At 39.7% G+C, this 18,129-nt stretch overlaps 1 protein-coding gene across 1 annotated transcript in view; it reads left to right on the top strand.

Moving 5' to 3' along the window:
- The window catches only part of Stmn2 (stathmin 2), a 49,794-nt gene that overhangs the window by 14,158 nt on the left and 17,507 nt on the right, over positions 1-18,129 (top strand). The window contains exons 2-3 of the mRNA XM_055603331.1: positions 12,354-12,449; positions 17,871-18,043. Coding sequence (XP_055459306.1) covers positions 12,354-12,449; positions 17,871-18,043 — 269 coding nt within the window. The remainder of the gene's footprint in view (positions 1-12,353; positions 12,450-17,870; positions 18,044-18,129) is intronic.

Here is an 18,129-nt window from a genome sequence, read left to right as displayed (position 1 = left end):
CCTCCCTGCTCAGGAACCAGAGGATAAGCATTTATAGAACACCTGTTAACTGCTAAACATGCATACATGCAGGGGAATACAGAGGACATTAGGACAGATGTCCTCTCACATTCTCAAAAAACGGAGTTGAGAAGCAATAAGTGAACAAAGCAGTAGAAGGGAACTGGGCCAATATGATGGAGAGCACGCCAGGAGAGGGGCTGTTTCCTCAAAAAAAAAAAAAAAACAAAGGCACCCCAAGGGCTTGGGAATAGGAACCTTAAAGTTTGATTCTGGTTTGAGGGAAATACATACTTCGCCTTGGGAACTACATGGAATTTAAAAATGTCCACCACATCCTACTTGATAGGACTTCTGTCCTCTCAACCTTTTATAACTTGGCTGAATTTCAACAATGTGAACAATATTCCAATAAAAACCCTACAATTGTGAAAAATAATTAGCATAAGTAAATCTGGAGTGAATAGAATATAAAGGAGATCAAACATGGTATCTTGGAGTTTCTGCATCACCAACCGGTGATATTTTTATAATAGCACATTACCATGCCAAATTCCAATTAATATTTATCTATGCAGATCAAATGCTTAATTCTATTTTTATTGTGTTTTTAACCAATGAACATAGTATTTGCTGACACAAATAAAGCAAAATACATAGGCCATCCCAGTTTTTCCATCCACTTACACTAGCATGGAATCTTCATAGTATAAGATTGACTATCAAAGAGGGTTCCAGATGGCATGCAAAAGGCTTATGTTTTATGTATTACTATCTGCTTGTGAGGAAGAATATTTGAAGCTAAAAATAGACCTTTCATGGATCATGTAGAAGAGTGGAATTTGCTCTGAATTTAACAATTTGAAATCAGAGATATGAGTTGCTTCCTGAAGCATTTGTTGTAATAGATAATGCTCACATTATCTCACACACACACACACAGAGACACACACACAGCTATTATGAAGCACAAAGATCCAGAAAGAAGAAAACATGAGACAGAAATATGAACATTAAACTTGTTGTTTTCTTTAATATGAGGTGTCGTAAAATAATTTGTCTAACCTAAGGTAGATAATGAATGTCTTTATTTCAGAAAACATAAAGTGTAGTAATGGGGAAATCACTTCATTTTAAAAATCTATTGAATATTTCAAAACCAAACAACGACAGCCAGTGATATGGTCAAGACCTGCAGACCTTTGGGGTTATAGATGGGGTCCAGTGGGAGAGAGCTTCGTCCCAAGAACAAAAAAGGTGTGACGGGAAAGAATACAGAATTTGAAGTCATGAAAATTCCTTAAAGCTCATTTAACACACTTACCTACCTCACACTTCGTTTCCCTGTCTGCAACAGGAAATCAATCCAGCCCTGCATTAACAGCATAATTTCGCCCCAGAGAGTAGGCACACACTCTATACATGTAAAACTAAAAAGAAAGGCCGTTTTATGAAGGTTTCGTAGCTGGAGACTGTGTGGAACTAGTAAGTGTGCAGCAGGGCTGCGCAGGCCAGACTCAGCAGTGGGCACCACAGTCCCGGACTCATCCCCAAAGCTCATGCCAATCAAGTTCTCGTCTGCATCTGCAGGGGCTCCCTTCACTTCCGGGGGCAGACATGTGACTCCTTTGAAGGTCTGCCCCTGACTTCTCAGGAGGAGATTATTGACTACAGACTGCATCTGCCATTAGGAAATCATTTTTATTTTCCACACCAAAAACATATAAGGAAATTCAAAGCCAGCAGAGTCAACTATCAAATAAAAAACACAGATTTCTTTCAAAAGCTTACCATCACTCTGTTCTTTACCTCTCTCTCCCATTTGTTTTCCTCCACGCTGTTCCTGCTCTTACACCCTCACTACCATCCTCAAAGTGAGGGAGGATCCTAGTTCTAGCAGCAAATGTTAACAGGTCTCATGTCCTTATCTATGAGAAGATTATTAGGGAATTTCCTCTGTTGATTTTAAAGTCCAAGCTGTTATGACTAGGGATCCTTTCCCTCCCCCATAATTTTTGCATTGATTATTTGTGAATTTCACATCATATACCCCAATCCCACTCCTTTCCGAGTCCCACCCTTGTAACCTCTCCCCCCCCCAAAGTAGAAAATAACTGTTTGTTTGTTTTTTTTTAAGTCTCTCCATGGAAGCTGTGGTGTGTCATAGTGTGTCACGCAGTATACCCTTTTGTCCAAACAGCTTTATTTGCAAATGTTCACTGCAATGACTCATTGCTGACTGGGGATTCTAAGCGCATGAAGCCACGTGCCAACTTGTCAATACTCTGTGCTTCTCTATATCAGTGTGTTGACAGTAACTCTTTGCAGTTGATCCACTAGAATTAACCTGTTCTTTTAAAATGAGAAAAATTAAAGTGCAATAACCAAAACTAATATATCTCCTCCCAACGCGTTTCCCTGAGGCCTGAAAGGATTACCAGAATCCTTCCTGTTATCTGTAAGGGAAACTGTGTTTAGAAAACCAGCTGTGAAAGAGCAGAGCCACTCCTAACTCTCTGCAGTTTTCCTGCACGCATGGCTGATTATTTCAAGTAAACAAAATCCAGCCCTCCACTGCACTACGTTCTCTACACATCATTTACAACCAAAGGCATGATGGCGAGAGTAAGCTATTGAAAGAATAGCAACCTTGCATTTGTCACAGGACAAGCATGCAAAAACTACCTGCTGGCAAAATTGACCCTTTCTTTCTCAACTTCGTTAAGATACAGTCAAACAAATAAAATGTATGTATATGTATGTGTGTGTGTGATTCAATATAATGTTTTAACGTATTTGTACTCTGCGAAATACTTAAAAGAAAGCTAATTAACATCTCCCTCCGCCCATGCTTACCTTCCGAGTGTGTGCTAAGAACATTTGCAATCTAAACAGACTGCCAAGCATATGATACCTTATACTAAAAATTCCTGAAATCGTTTGTAAAAGGAGACAGTTATAACCTTTGACAGCATCCACAATTCCGCTTGTGGTTGTTCATGTGTGTATTCGGTGTGTTCTCTTGAAACACAGAATAGCAATAAGGTGTCGCTGCAGTCATAGGACCTGCTGAAGCTTCTTGTCTGCATAAACATAGCATGCATGCATAAACACTTCATGCATGCTCCCAGCTCCTACCGTGGGTGACTAGCACTCACTCAAGTGAGTGGTGACCTGAAGATCCAGCTCCTAGGACACTACAGTGTCAATGGAGACTTTAGTGTTTCTCTCTCTCTCTCTCTCTTTTTTAAGCCCAGTTGATGTTTTAATCAACACAGGAATTACAAACGCCAAGCCTGCAACTGACTACCAAATTATTTACAAATAACATTATGATTTGATATTCACTCTATTTGATGTTTGGAGAATCAGGGAAAAAAAAATGTGCTTCCTACATGAACCACATTCATGGCTTGTGCCTGAGATGGTTACCTTCTACTCTCCAGAAGAAAACAAAACTGCTGTAACTGCAATTTAAATACCACTACCCAGACGGGGAATTCTACTTGGGGCAAACATCACAAGTATTACTTAGCAATAATACCAAATTAAAACATGGTTTAGTCACAGCTGATATGAACACTAGTCTACACGCCGTGGATCTTTTTTGACGTTGTCGAAACAGATATCACTGTGTTGCTGTGGCTGGCCTGGAACTCTCTACAAGGTCCAGGCTAGCCTCAAACTCACAGAAACTGACCTGCCTCTGCCTCCAGAGTACTAGGATTAAAGAGACACACAACCATACCTGGATGGGTATAGCACAGATTTTTTTTTTCCAAATAATGATTTCAAACTACAAACATCTATAAAAACCCACATATTGCATGGCCAAGCCTGAAGAAAATAATCACAAAGCAAATTTTTTTGATCAGGGGAAAAAAAGCAGATACGCACTAGTCTACCTTAGACAGATCCCTGCCTCACTTTGTTTTTCCTAGTGTCTTTGTGAAAGCATATCTCAAGGCATGGAATATATATATATATATATATATATATATATATATATATATATATATATATATTCAGAACTAAAACAGTAACATGAAGCCGTTCAAATGCAGTGAGACTTTAGACCAGCTCAAGGAGAGGTTTGCATGCAAGCACTTCTAGAAAAATGCATTGAGCTTTTGGGAAATTTTCGGGATGATGGGGAAATAAATCAGACTTCAATGCCAGAGCGTGAAACACAGACTGCTGTGGAACCCTCCTTAATTTGACTGTGCGCCTTCCCAGTGTTCTGTCTCATTATCCACACAGTCACTACTCCCTGGCAGTGTTAAGTAGGGACTGAGGAGGAAAGAAAGCCTTCCTCAGTTCTCACAGTCGGTCTTGGCGATAAAATCTCCACACATAGGCAAAACAAAGTGCTTCTCAGAGTTCTTTAGCTCACAGTGCATCTTGGCCTCCATGACTTTGAGATGTTACAGTAGGAGAAGTTTAAGGGACAACTGACGCCCCCCCCACCTCGCACAAATTTTCATTAAATACAGCAGGTGCTGTAATGAGTCAAGAGAACTAGGAGGTTCCCAAGTGATACAGTTTACTGCTCCTGCAGTGTGGATGAGAACTTATTCCCATCAGCCCATTTCCTTTCCTTGTCACTACTGCTGGTGCCAAGAAACCACTGAATTAAAATTTAGAAGCTTTAGATAAATTTTGTACGACCCGGCAATGGCTTTGACTCTCTTAAATGTCCTTTTGTTTGATGTGAAAGCTTTAACCTACAAAGGATACTGGAATGCCTTGACTGGTCAAAATATTAATTTCTCAAAACCTCTCTAGCTTTGGCGACCATCTTCCTGTCAGTAGAGATGGAATGAATGGTTGTGGATTGAATCTAATTTTATACTAAACTAATTTACATTACATCATCCCATCAGAAATGTCTAGATACATTACCTCATTATCAGTGGTTTTCTGAGATATTAAAATAGACCTTTAAATTTGGGGATTATTTGGTTTTCTTTTTCAGTGATACATCATCAGTCACATATTCATCAAAAAAAAAAAACCCACTTTAAATCTTTCAGTTTAAGTTAATGTTGTATTTAAAAATCGTTTACGCAAATTCATACCAGTCTATTTCTTTGTGTGTGTGCTGTAGTGTGGTATATGTACCCTTACAGTGGCCAGTCCACCTGTGCGTGTAGGAATGCTCGCACATTGTACATGCATGTGGAGGCTGGAGGTCAATGTCAAATATGATTCCTTGATGACTTTCCACGCTTGGTTCTGACTCAGAGCCTCTCAGTGGGCTCAGCCGCCTGGCTGAATGGGCTTCCGGATCTCCCTGTCTTTGATCTACCGACCATCCCTGCCTTCGCACACACCTGAGTGTTACAGTTACAGGCATAAAATCTGGGGGTCTAAACTGGGGTCCTTCGGCTTACACAGCAGGTGCTGTGGTTGGTGGAACCTCCTTGGGTCCTGTCTATTTCATCTTTAAACACCACAGAGAGCTTCTAAGTCTTCTTAAATAAGGGTTGGGGAATGCATCTCAGTGGGACAATCTTCACCTAGCCCAAACTAAGCTTTGGTCTGAATCTCCCATACCACATGACCTGGACATGGTAGAACATGCCTATAACCTGGCATTTGAAAGACAGGGACAAGATGATGAGAGGCTCAAAAGTATCTTTGGCTACAAAGCAAGTTTATGGGATACCTAAGATACATAAGACTCTGCCATATATATATATGGCATATGTATATTTCCTCAGATGAAATGGCACATCTGAGTGAAAGTAACCTTGACTTAGTAGGACCACTGCCCAAACTGCTGAACACAAACACAGCTTGTCATCATCTAGTTAGAATAAGCAACAGGAGCTGAAATGTGCCAAATATAAAACTTTTAAGAGTCAAAAAAAATTACTGCCAGGTAGCTGATTCCTACCTATGAGAAGACCTGAATAAGGGAGGGAAATAGGCAGGCAGATGCACAAGTGTGGGCTTGCTTAATAGTCGGGGTTGTGAGTCTCAGGTCTTTCCAGAACCAGGTAGGTATTTTTTTCAGTATTTTGTCATTGTCTTTTGTCATGAGTCAGAGCTGGTGGTGCACACCTGTAATCCCAGCACAGTGGAGGTAGAGGCAGATGGATCTCTGAGACCAACATGGTCTACAAAATGAATCTCAGGCCAGCTTTTTACTAAAGTGCTATGTCAATGTGACTTCCAAAACTTTCTGTACCATCTTTCATATGCTAGCACAAAGTCTAATACAAATTACTCCTTTTCATTGAATATTAGCCAAAACTAAGAACTCAGATAAAATTTTTCCCAGAATGAATAACCAGAAGGCTGCCAATTTGAAATTAAATAAAAACAAAATGATATGTATGAAATGTCATGTTAATGGTTCCTCCCACATAAGCCAAATGAAGTGGAAAATTGAAAAATTTAAGTCATTTACTTCTAATTGTTTGGATCTTTAAAAAATAATGGTGTATAATGTCATGAATAATGTATATTATTTTCTACTTAAAGCAAGATGCACACATGGTTAAAATGTACTTGAAAGCATGAGTAAAGCTCAGGGCTTGTGATCTATACATCTAGATGAATGGCAGACATTTTTGTCCTCTAAAGTAAGCTAGTCCCCACCATGCTTTAACTAAAATAAAATCTTAGCTGATTGTTAAATCTTTTATTCTTTTGAGAAATTGTTCTTGATGTTTCCAGCCATTTCCATATACTATTTATTACCCAAAGACAATTCACGCATCCAAATGTGTTGCATTTCCTTTCTGTAAAAATATCCAGTCATCCTTCTGATTTGTCATACGTAGATCTAATCGCAAATTGAAAATATTCAGAAGAATTCTTTGTATTAACCATGTGCACACTAAGACTTCATGTCATTAATCCCTGAACCATAGCACATAACAAAATTTGCTAGCATACCATAACTGTCAGATTATTAGATACACAAATAATTGAGACGTGGTTTAAAGCATATGGAAGGTACACATACCTGTAAGTACATTGTACAGACTGTGTGTACATATATGCACGCAGTAACAATTAGTGAAAAAGAGGCCATGAACCCAAAAGAGAGCAAGGATGGGTGTGTGGGAGGGTTTGCAGGAAAGAAAGGGAAGAGAGACGTATTATAATTACATTATGATCTCTAAAAAAAAATTGATTTTAAAAATTATCCAAGAGGAAGCAGCACGGAAAGAAAGAAGATGCACATAGGTAATTGGCAAATACTACACCCTTTCTTTTAGAGGCTTGAGAATCCACAGAGTCTGATGTCTGCAGAGGGTTCCAAAACTAGTGCCCATGCATATGGAGGAGTGACCATAAAATCAGTAAGCCCTGTAATGGATGTGGGAAGTACGGGAGGCAATGCCAAAGACAAAGGGGTTGAGTTTTATTTTATTAGTTTTTGCTAAAAACATGTAGATGGCGAAAATGAGAGCCAATCACCTGAGCAATTTGCTGGAAAGGTGATTGAGAGGGCTGGAGAGATGGCCCAGTGGTTAAGAGCACTGGCTGCTCTTCCAGAGGACCTGCATTCAATTCCCAGCAACCACATGGTGGCTCACAACTGTCTGTAACTACAATTCCAGGAAATATGACACCCTCACACCAATACATATAAAGCAAAATTTAAAATGAAAGAAAGATAGAAAGAAAGAAAGAAAGAAAAGTGACTGAGGGTGAAACACAACATAAAACATGTACCTAGCATGCACAAGCTCTGAGTTCAACACCAGTGCCCGAGAGAGAGAGCTGGAAAGCAACTGATAGATAGGGAGGTGAACAGCATCATGCAGCTTTAAGGGAGGGGAAGGCGTCAGACAGACCTCTATGAAAACTAAGCATCATACATCAGGCTCCATCAGAACCCAGCCCCACATCTCTGAGTCTCCTCTTCTCCTATGAACTGGGACTACTTATTGGTCCTTTCTCGGCATTGCTCAGATGGTTAAACAGGCAAATGTCTACCCAGGCCTTAGCTCATTGTTTGTGTTCAACAAAGAGAGACTGTTACCATCACTCATGATTTATTTTAGCCATTTGGAAGAATGAAAAAAAGTTCAATTAGTGTTCATACATCATTAGGTTAAGAGACAATTACTATGTAATTATTATACTTCGTATGGGTTGGAATTTAAATGAATTTGCTAGATAAATGCACCTATTTGTAAACGCTAGTAGTTAATAGCAAAGTCAACCAACACACCAACGAAAAGTAATATATGGAATTATACCTATTAACTCCCACATTCTTTGCAATGACACATGCAATTCTACCTGGTCTCAGGATATGGTAAAAACATTGACATACATTGTTTGCAAAATTCAAGAAAAGAAATGATCGTCAATATATGTAATACCGATAGCAAAATCATAAACACGTTTCTCATACTATTTTGTATTTTCTGGGGAGTCTGTTAGTTGAAAAATCATTTGAATTGTTTATATTTCAGAACATCAATGCACACGCATCAATCAAACACATCCTATGAGCTTGGTTACATTTTGCATGGAAAGTCTCTTTTGGCCCTTATTTACAAAGATGTTTTACCTTTCCTTCTGTGCCACTGGAAATCTTTGCCCCAAACAGTTATTTTCTAGAAATCCTTGCATGAAGTTTTGTGTACTTTCTTTGGTCCCTTTGCATTACACTTTTCCTAAGCCATGCCTCCCCACATCACCTCCTGAACTATTATTTGCTTTTTGATGAGTCTCCTGCACAAAAGAGCAATAAAGAAGTCTTTCTTAAAAAGAAATGGGGTATGTATAGAGAGATGGCTTAGTAGGTAAGAGTTTTGTTGTGTAAGTTCAAGGGCCTATGTTCAAGTCCCCCAAACCCCTGTAAAATCCAGACACAGTAGCACACATCTATTATCCCAGTTCTCCTATGGGGAAATAGATTGCCACTAGAGTCTCCCCACTAACTTAGGCCAGCTATGCTGGCACAGTTGGTGGAAAAATAACCAAGAAATTCAGTTTCAAGTAAGACAGAAGATAATGACCAACATAAGAGATTGTCTTCTGCCCCCCACATATATACCATGGTGTGTGTGTGCACCCTGGCATTCACACAAAACAAGAACATAAAAGGAAGGGAGAGAGAGAGAACGGTTTTGCAAAATAACTTCTCTCAGTGCATTCAGGGGCTCCCTACTAACGATGATGGCCTACCTGAGAACACTTGTATAACAGTGAAAGGGACTTTCCCAGAGGGAATAAACTGGCCCTCTGGAGGCAAACCAGGACTTGTGGCAGAGCACCCACATCACTAAAAATATACACAATGGCTGCCACAAATAGCCAGAGTTATTGATAAAATTAGTGCTGGAACTGGTCATATTGGCACACACCTTTAATCCCAGCATACGGAGGCAGGGGCAGGTAGATCTCTGAGTTCAAGGCCAGCCTGCTCTACACAGTGCAGGCTAGCCAAAGTTACACAGTGAGATCTTCACTCAAAAATATATATATATATAATAATACTTGAAAAGTCATGAAACTGTTGAAGAAATCACCCACAGAGGGCAACTACCTTTGCTCCAGATCACCTAGGATGACATAGAAGCAGTATCTCTTCCAGGCAGTGTTTTAGCTTTGGCTGACACAACAGATATGATTTCATACACATCTGGCCAATAGAGGTGTGCGAGCTCACTGGCAGCACGGTGGAACTCTGGGATGGCTTCTCTTCCAAGAATCAGACAGTGTTGCTTTTTTTTTTTTTTTTTTTTTTTTTGTATTTTCATAGCAGAAAGAGCTGAATACGGCATTAGATCCATTCTTGAAGACTTGGATTTTACTACCAGATTCCAAAAAGGTTTCACATCTAAACATCACCAATTTAGGAGTTAAAGTTGCCCTCTGAATTTCGGGACAGAGGATAAAAGCATTCCGTTATTAGCTTCAGTTATTGTTCATTGCACACAGGGCCCCCAATGTGTCAGCCACGAGGCACACCCTTCCCTTCAGTAGCTGGGAGATCCTACTGAAAATCATTGACATTAACTGCCGGTTACTAGTGACAGATATGAAAAGCTATCCGTAGAAACCTGTGTTCCTCTACAGCTTTGACTTGATATTTCTTTAGTTTTGTGTTTAGACTACTTCTTAGAAAAATTTGAATCTATAACAGGCATATGGTATGCATTCATCCTTCCGTATGCGTGGAAATTGGTTCCAGGAACCCCTGGGGATATAAAATTTGCAGATGTCCTAGTTCCTTATTTAAAAGGATATAGTATTTGCACATGGTCTATACATGTCCTGTCCTATACCATAAGTCATCTGATGATTGCCCAATACAATGTAAACTCTACATAAATGGCCAATTATACTAAATCTTTAAGAAATAAGAGAAACACATCTATGAACGTTCTGCACAAAGCAGTTTTGAATAAATAATACCGATCTAACATTGATTTCATGGGTAGTCCACACCATTGCAGAAGACATTTTTCTTTTCAAATCTGTTCAGTCTGAGATCTGTTGGATTCATGGGTTTAGAACCTGAAGATGTGAAGCGCTAACTGTATGCATCATTTAGCAAAATGTTTTCCATACCATACTGTATCCCCTTACCAGAAAAAAAAAAAAAAGGCAACTATGCCAATATACAAAGCCCAGTTGTATTGTTTTCAGTTTGTTTATGGAGTTCGATGTGTTAAGTCTTCAAATACATTATAATTCACACTGACATATATGTGAAAACATCTTTAGATATTTGTAAGTGACTAGTCAATTAAAGCAACGAGCCAAAGAAATCTGGTTCAACCTTCTAAAATTTAAATTTTAATGAAATATCTCAGAATGAGCATTGTGGGAAATGTTGGTGGCCCAGAACAAGCTGTGCTTCTTGTTTAGGAAATAAGTGAGCAGAGATTCCTTCGGCGGTCATCGGTATGTGTGCCAAGCTGTACTATATGAAATCGACAGTACTGATCTTTGCATGTGATTGGATGGTAGTCTCATACCCATCAACCCTGTGGCCACTGGACTTTATCCCAGAAGTCGGCCTGGATGGTTCCTCGGCAGGTTTGATAGAGACTGTCTTCTGCTCCTTACCCAGAGGCTTCATCTTTGTCATCAGTCGTATGAGACTTTGGCCTCTGTGAGACTCAGTTTTCTCACTCATAAAATTAGCAATTGAGTGGGCGGATTTATAGATTTTTAGATCTCTCAGAAACTTCTTAGTTTAGCGTTTCTTGTCAACCTCCTGACACTGTGGCGTGTAATCTGCAAAAGTCAGGCTTGGGGAACATATAGTTGAGTTACAAAAAAAGATAAATCTCGTGCAGTTCTGAGTACATGGACAATCTTGTGCTGGGCGACATTTATAGCTTTCCTCCAGCTGCGCGTGACCCACAGTATATTGGGTGAAACATCTGTTGGATCTATTTCCTGCCCGCCCCCCCCCCAAAAATGTAACTGTCAATAATGTCCAAATCCATCTTCTAGGAATCCCTTCCTTCCCAACCGTCTTAACGCTGTCCCTTGGGTTACAGTGACAGAAGGTCCTGCCAATACACAGGAGTTCCATATGAGGTTATATTGCTAGGCCATAGTCATCGGATTCCTTATCACAAGTTACCATATAATATACTCATCATTTTTTCTCCGTTTTCTTTAATTACCTAATTAATTTCACTAATTAAATAACCAACAAAAGCAGAAGTGGCCTACCCTCTCTTCCCAATTCTGCTGTCTGGAGACACTTGTCCTTGTGAGAGCCATGAGGTGCTCACCAGGTGTGTCTACCTGGGCAGGCCTCGTAGGGGAGGAAGGAGAGCATGCAATGGAGAGGAAGAGGGAAGGCCTGCGACCAACACAGTCAGATCTCCTAGACTATGAGGCAGAGAAAGGGAGGTCCTGGCCAGATCTCCAAGCACAGTGTGTGGGAAGGAGGTGAGATTTAAAAAAAATGCACTTGGGGATTAAGAGAGAACAGCAACCAAGTTCCCTGGAGGGTTACAAGTGCTTAACAACCCTCCTGATGAGCTCTGTGGGTACCCCCAAATGAATAGCGGCTATGCACAGTGAACCCCTGAGAATCTTAGCTTACTTGAGAAGATTCACACATATATAAATTAGAATGCGTCTGCCTCTGCTAATCCCCCCCATTTTCCCCATTTTCTTCTTCCTACGGGATCTCAAATCCTTTTCCCTTTAATCCAACTCGCTCTCCCTTTTTACCTGTCCTACATACCGTGGCCCTCCTGCGGTCTGTAGCAAGGAATACATGCAGCAGGTTTCTCTCATTCACTGGGAAAGCAAGCCAGGCGAGCAGCCCGCCTTCCGCAGAGCGCTGTCGTTATTGCTCAGATTCAGAGAGGCGCTGAAGCATCCTAACCTTGACTCTTCCCTTTCAGCCTACAAGGAGAAAATGAAGGAGCTGTCCATGCTGTCACTGATCTGCTCCTGCTTCTACCCGGAGCCCCGCAACATCAACATCTACACTTATGACGGTGAGTTGCCCGTGTGACTTGGCTGTGCAGTTTGTGGGAGTTTGAATATACGTGCTTCCCTCTCAGAGCCCCTAACATAGTTAGAAGAGCGCTTTCGAGATCTCCATGTTCCTTTGCAGTGTCCAGCCATTAGGTCTTATTAATTGCCTATTGCTCCCAACAGTTTGAAGTTGGTGCTAGTGATAGCACATTAATGTCTCTGAAGAAGCACGCTGGCTTGTTATCAGCATCTCATCAGCACGTCACAACCCACAGGATGTCTAACCTCTTTTCTTTTCAGATAGGGAAACACACTCAACTATTACACTAGATCTTAATTTATAGGAAACTGTTTTTCTACATAGATCACTCAAGAAAGAGAAAATCTACCATCATCAGTATTTTTCTTTGTAAGGCACTCGTATTTTGTGTAACAGTCAAATTCATAAATAAAATTGACTTATGGCTGAGGCCACAAGCAAAGAGGGATTAAGAAGAAAATAACTTACTACCATTCATGATGGTTCAGACTTGTAATTCTAGCACTCAGAAGACCTAAGCAAGAGGATTGCAAGTTCAAGATTAACCTAGAACTTAAGACCTTGTTGAAGAAAGCCAAATAACACTCCACACTTGCAGAATAGTTGGCTTTATTTTCTTTTTTGTTTTGTTTTGTTTGCATTTTGTTGTTTTGTTTTTGATACGGGGTCACTCTAGGTAGCCCTGACTGTCCTGGAACTCACAATAGAGACCAGGCTGGCCTCAACCTCGGGAGACCCTTCTGCCTTTGTCTCCCATGTGCTAGGATTAAAGGCATGCACCACCTGGCCAGGCTGTCAGTTGTCTTTATTGAAGTGCAGCATTCTAGGTTTGCTTTATCCCAATCACGGTGACCAGGTTGGTTTGGTGGGATTTCAGGACCTTCTACTGTGTGTGTGGCCTTGGGCAAGAGGATGCATAGTTTCCTTGAGCAACGTGTATTCTCTCTTCTCAGAAACGTTGGGGAGAAGGGATCGCGTGTCTTAGCTTGATGCCTAAAAAGAGGTACCCAGGAGGTTGTTCTTATCAACACCATTAGTACTAGCCTCACCTAATTCAGCCAATGCAATTTGATGAATGATAGGCTCACAGTTTCTCGGCCTTCCCACATAGGTAAAGATCATTAAAAACATGGTAAAGGGCAGGCTCCCAGCCTTAAGTGCCTTAAAGTCGACCTGATAACTCAGAGGCCTTCTTCCAGTGCTGTGCCGATGCCACACACATTAGAAGGACTAATGATCTTTCCACAAACAGCTAACTCCGTGTGCAGGTAACCAATCCATCTCCAACCAGAACTTCCACTAAAATGCATGGAGCATATCCAGAAAGTTCACTGGGTCAGCAAATCAGCCATGTAGACCCTTACTCTTTGTCGGGTATGGCAGGGAATCCGGCCGTGTTTCTCAAGAGACTCTAAAATCCATGTCGTCACTGAGACCCAGTGTGGACGTCAGCATGCTCCTTTCCTTCCTAGGACCGGGAGCTCTGTAGAAGCCTACACAGGTGAGCATCTAATGGCTGGGACATGAGGGCTGCCATGGCTTCTGCTGCTTTGGGGCTGAGAGGAACCAAAGCAAAGCTGTGTGAGCGGTTTCACACACAAGAGCCAGCTCCAAATTACTCACACACCACTTCCAACAACTTCATGGTCACCTTCAGACTCCCAAAGGGCTCGCTTGGTCTTGCACTTTTCCATCTTGCTAGTAACTATCTGAGCAATAAAGAGAGAATGTGAAGCAGCCTTCCTGGAGCTCAAATGCAAGGATACCACCATGTATTACACTTGAGAGATTTGGCCACTGAGTGTTTGGGGATGTCCTGAGGATCTTGGAACCCCCCTGGAAGCTAGTAAGAGAAACCTACACATGAAACATTAGTGACACATTGCAGTGGCTTCATCGAGAGAAATTTGTGGTTGCAAACAAAAGACCAGTTGGCTGAGACAAGAGTGCGGGACTCAGACCAAAGCACTCATCTGCAACTGAAAACTGACCAATGAAGCATTAAAAATCCAGTACATTTTCCTACAAGAGAGCTATGAAGGTTTTTTTTTTAATATATATGTAAGTTTTATTTGAAATAAGTTTATTTAGAAAGAAAAGTGTCAGAAAAGTTGATGAAAAGACAGGAAAACTAGGTAAACTAACAATTGCTGCAGCAAAGGGTACAGAAAACATGCGGCCGAATAACCTTTACCTTCAGGCCTTCAATAGGTTGAACTTCCAGAACCACATAGTGAAATTCACTTCTACCTTAATTCCAGTATTTCAAGAAAAAGAAACACATTCACAATTATTTACTTCCTAATTATTCAAAATTGTCCTGAGTGTTCTGGGTAATTATGGTTTAAAACTGTTATGAAACTGATGCAATCCAAAAACTTTTTACAGAAAATACTTAAAGATTCATTATTAGAACTATCCCAGAAGCATTAATTAGAATAGACACAGATTGGTTATATGGGTTTGTTCAAAACAGGTATGAAAAACATAAGAAATTATATTCTATACACACTGATTAAAAATGTATATTTCTTATTTGCTTTGGTAATATTTCTTTTAAAAATTATTCATTTTATCGTTTAAAATGACACAAACAATAGATCTCTCCTGGAAAACATATTTGTGGTGACATTATTTATAAGAGAAGATAATGAGTAAATATTTCTAAGACAGAGCTGTGATTATAGTCATAAAAATTATTATCATACCTGGCATGCTTTTACAATGGACTATAAATTACTCTTTGAATTATTATTAAGCTTACATTACTTGTTTATTCCTTTTTGATCAACCAAGGGAATTACAGAGAAATAGTTATATAAAGTTAATTTTCTTAATTTTACACATTCATGAATAGGAAAAAATAAAGAGCTACCATTATACACACATACACATACACACACACACACACACACACACACACACACACATATTAGGAAATAATTATTGCCAATATATCAATGCAATATATGTCCAAATCATGAGTTACAGAAGTATCTGTTTTATGACCTATCCAGTTTTAAGTAATACAATGCTGTATTTTTTATAATAAAATTTTTATTCATGTTTTACAATCATTCAGATCCTTCCATATTTAAGGAAATAATTAAGAGATCATGTTGGAATAATACGTATTTATTTCTAACTGCCATTAGCAACCAGTTTGCTAGAAACCACGCCTTATCATCTACAGCAGGTTATGGGGTGACCTGGCTCTGCCATCACGGCTGCTTTTCTACCTGCTATTTATTGGCCTTCAAGCTGCATACTGTAGGAAATCGTAGTGTGTTTCATCATACTAGGAAATGATAAACAGTTTCCACTAGTATGTGCTACATCTGTGCAGGGGGTCTAGGTTATCTGCACAGATGGAAGGGGAGGAGGACCTCCACTATCAGTGGACTGGGGAAGGGGCATGGGAGGAGAAGAGGGAGGGAGGGTGGGATTGGGGTGGGATGAGAGTGGAGCTACAGCTGGGACACAAAGTGAATAAATTGTAATAATAATAAAAGAAATTCTAAATTCCATTATAGCAGAAATTCAGAATACTATCATAATTTATAAAAATTATTGGGAAATAAAATTATATAGAAAGAGGTAGGCATAGAAGATTACTTTTAAAGGTGTATTGTAATATTGATTCCCATATCAAATAATGATATGAAATATATAATCAAAGGAACAGTGTTACAGTTAAAATTATAAAAATTTTATATAAAAATTTATATAAAGTTAAAGCATATTCAAATGTCTGTGCCATTACTTTTGATCATGAATACAGACTAGCCTCAATGTAACCCTTTATTACATTTTCTAGAATTTAGTGTTGCTAGTATATTCATACCATAAAGATCAATTCATGCACAATTAAACTGTTGGTAAATATTATGTATAAAGTATAATTGATTTTTTTCTGTAACTTGCCTTGCAATTACACTAACATTCTTATCTGGCATGCAAAAGGCATATACTTGTGGAAGCTATGAAGTTATAAATGTCCAAAGACACAACCTATCTATTACCTTTTTATGTTACAAATTATCTTAGATTATAAATGATAGCGCACATTAAAGTGTAAAAGTCTGATAATCAGCTTATCAGTCATTCTACATATGATTAAAACTTCAAAGTCTGGTAATTTACTTGTGGTTGGTACTTAAGCATGGCTAGCAATTGGTCTTTGTTGAGTTGACAATTAAAACTATATTTGTCTCCAGCATGCATGTTTAAAAATACATGTTTAAAAATACAACATGTATTCATAATGGCTAACTCGAGTTAGTTAATGTATGCTAACAGAGAAAACAGCTGTAAAAATGTTTAGACCACTGATAAAATGGAGTTTCAGTCCATCGTTTAAAAAAAAAAAAATGCCATTTGCAAGAATGAATGGAACTGGAGATCATTTTGTTAGCAACATTAATCAGGTTCAGAAAGACATACATCTCATCTTCTTTCATACGTTTTCGTGTAGATACACATTTAAATACACAAATGTAAGATATATGCATGATGTGAAAGTAGGAGGAAGGAGACTAACAGGAGACAGAGAAAGATAACAGGGGGAAGTGGGTGTGCAAATATGAATGAAAAATGACACAATACATTGTTACATCAGCACTAGGAATCACATTGTGCTGGTTGGACATTTTTTCATCAGTTTGACACAAACTAGGGTCACCTGGGAAGAGGGAACTTCAGCTGGAGATTGACTCCAGCTCTGACATGGAGACATGTCTGTGGAGCATTTCCTTGTCTGATCTGGGAGGAGCCAGCCAATTGTGGGTGCTGACACCCTAGTCTTGGACTGAATGAGAACACAAGCTGGACTAGCCATGGAAGGGAGCTGGTGAGCGATGTCCCTCCACAGTCTCTGCTTCAGTTTCAACCTCCAGATTTTTGCTGACGACGTCCCTGCCCTGCATTCCTTCAGTGATGGGCTGTGGTGTGAAACTGTAAGCCAAACAGATCTTTCCCTCCCAAGCTGTTTGTGGTATTTTGCCACAGTGACAAAGAGAAAACTAGGACCCTCGTGAACATATTTTAATTGTCTAGCTGAAATTTTGTACTATTTAGCCAACATCTGCCCAATAGTCATCAGCGTTGGCAGCCACATTACGAGGAAAGGAACGAAGTCATTGTCTTGTTGTATCTGGCTTTCTCTTACTACAATGCACTCCAAATGACATAATTACGTAAACGTATCAACAAAAACATTTATGCTTTTAAAGCATGTGCACAGCTGAGCCTGGGACTTCATAGATGTTGAAAACAATGTAAAGATGACTATCTCCTGCAACACTTGTTTTCCATTTCCTCCGATAAGATGCCGCTTGCAGTTGTTGGACTCCAAGTCATGATTCAGCTGCCTGCTTAAAGTTCTCCAATGTTCCTTCCATAGATATGGAGGTGAAGCAAATCAACAAACGTGCCTCCGGCCAGGCTTTTGAGCTCATCTTAAAGCCACCATCTCCCATCTCAGAAGCTCCACGAACTTTAGCTTCTCCAAAGAAGAAAGACCTGTCTCTGGAGGAGATCCAGAAAAAGCTGGAGGCTGCAGAGGAACGAAGAAAGGTAATTACATTCCCCCATGGGTTTTGTTGTTGCTGCTGCTGTTTTGTTTTGTTTTGTTTTGTTTTGTTTTGTTTTGTTTTGTTTTG

Source organism: Psammomys obesus, unplaced genomic scaffold (genome assembly GCF_907164565.1).
Source record: "Psammomys obesus unplaced genomic scaffold, mPsaObe1.curated_primary_1811, whole genome shotgun sequence".
NCBI lineage: Eukaryota > Metazoa > Chordata > Mammalia > Rodentia > Muridae > Psammomys > Psammomys obesus.
The sequence above is the reverse complement of the archived record's forward strand: the minus strand, read 5'-3'. Positions and strand labels throughout refer to the sequence as shown.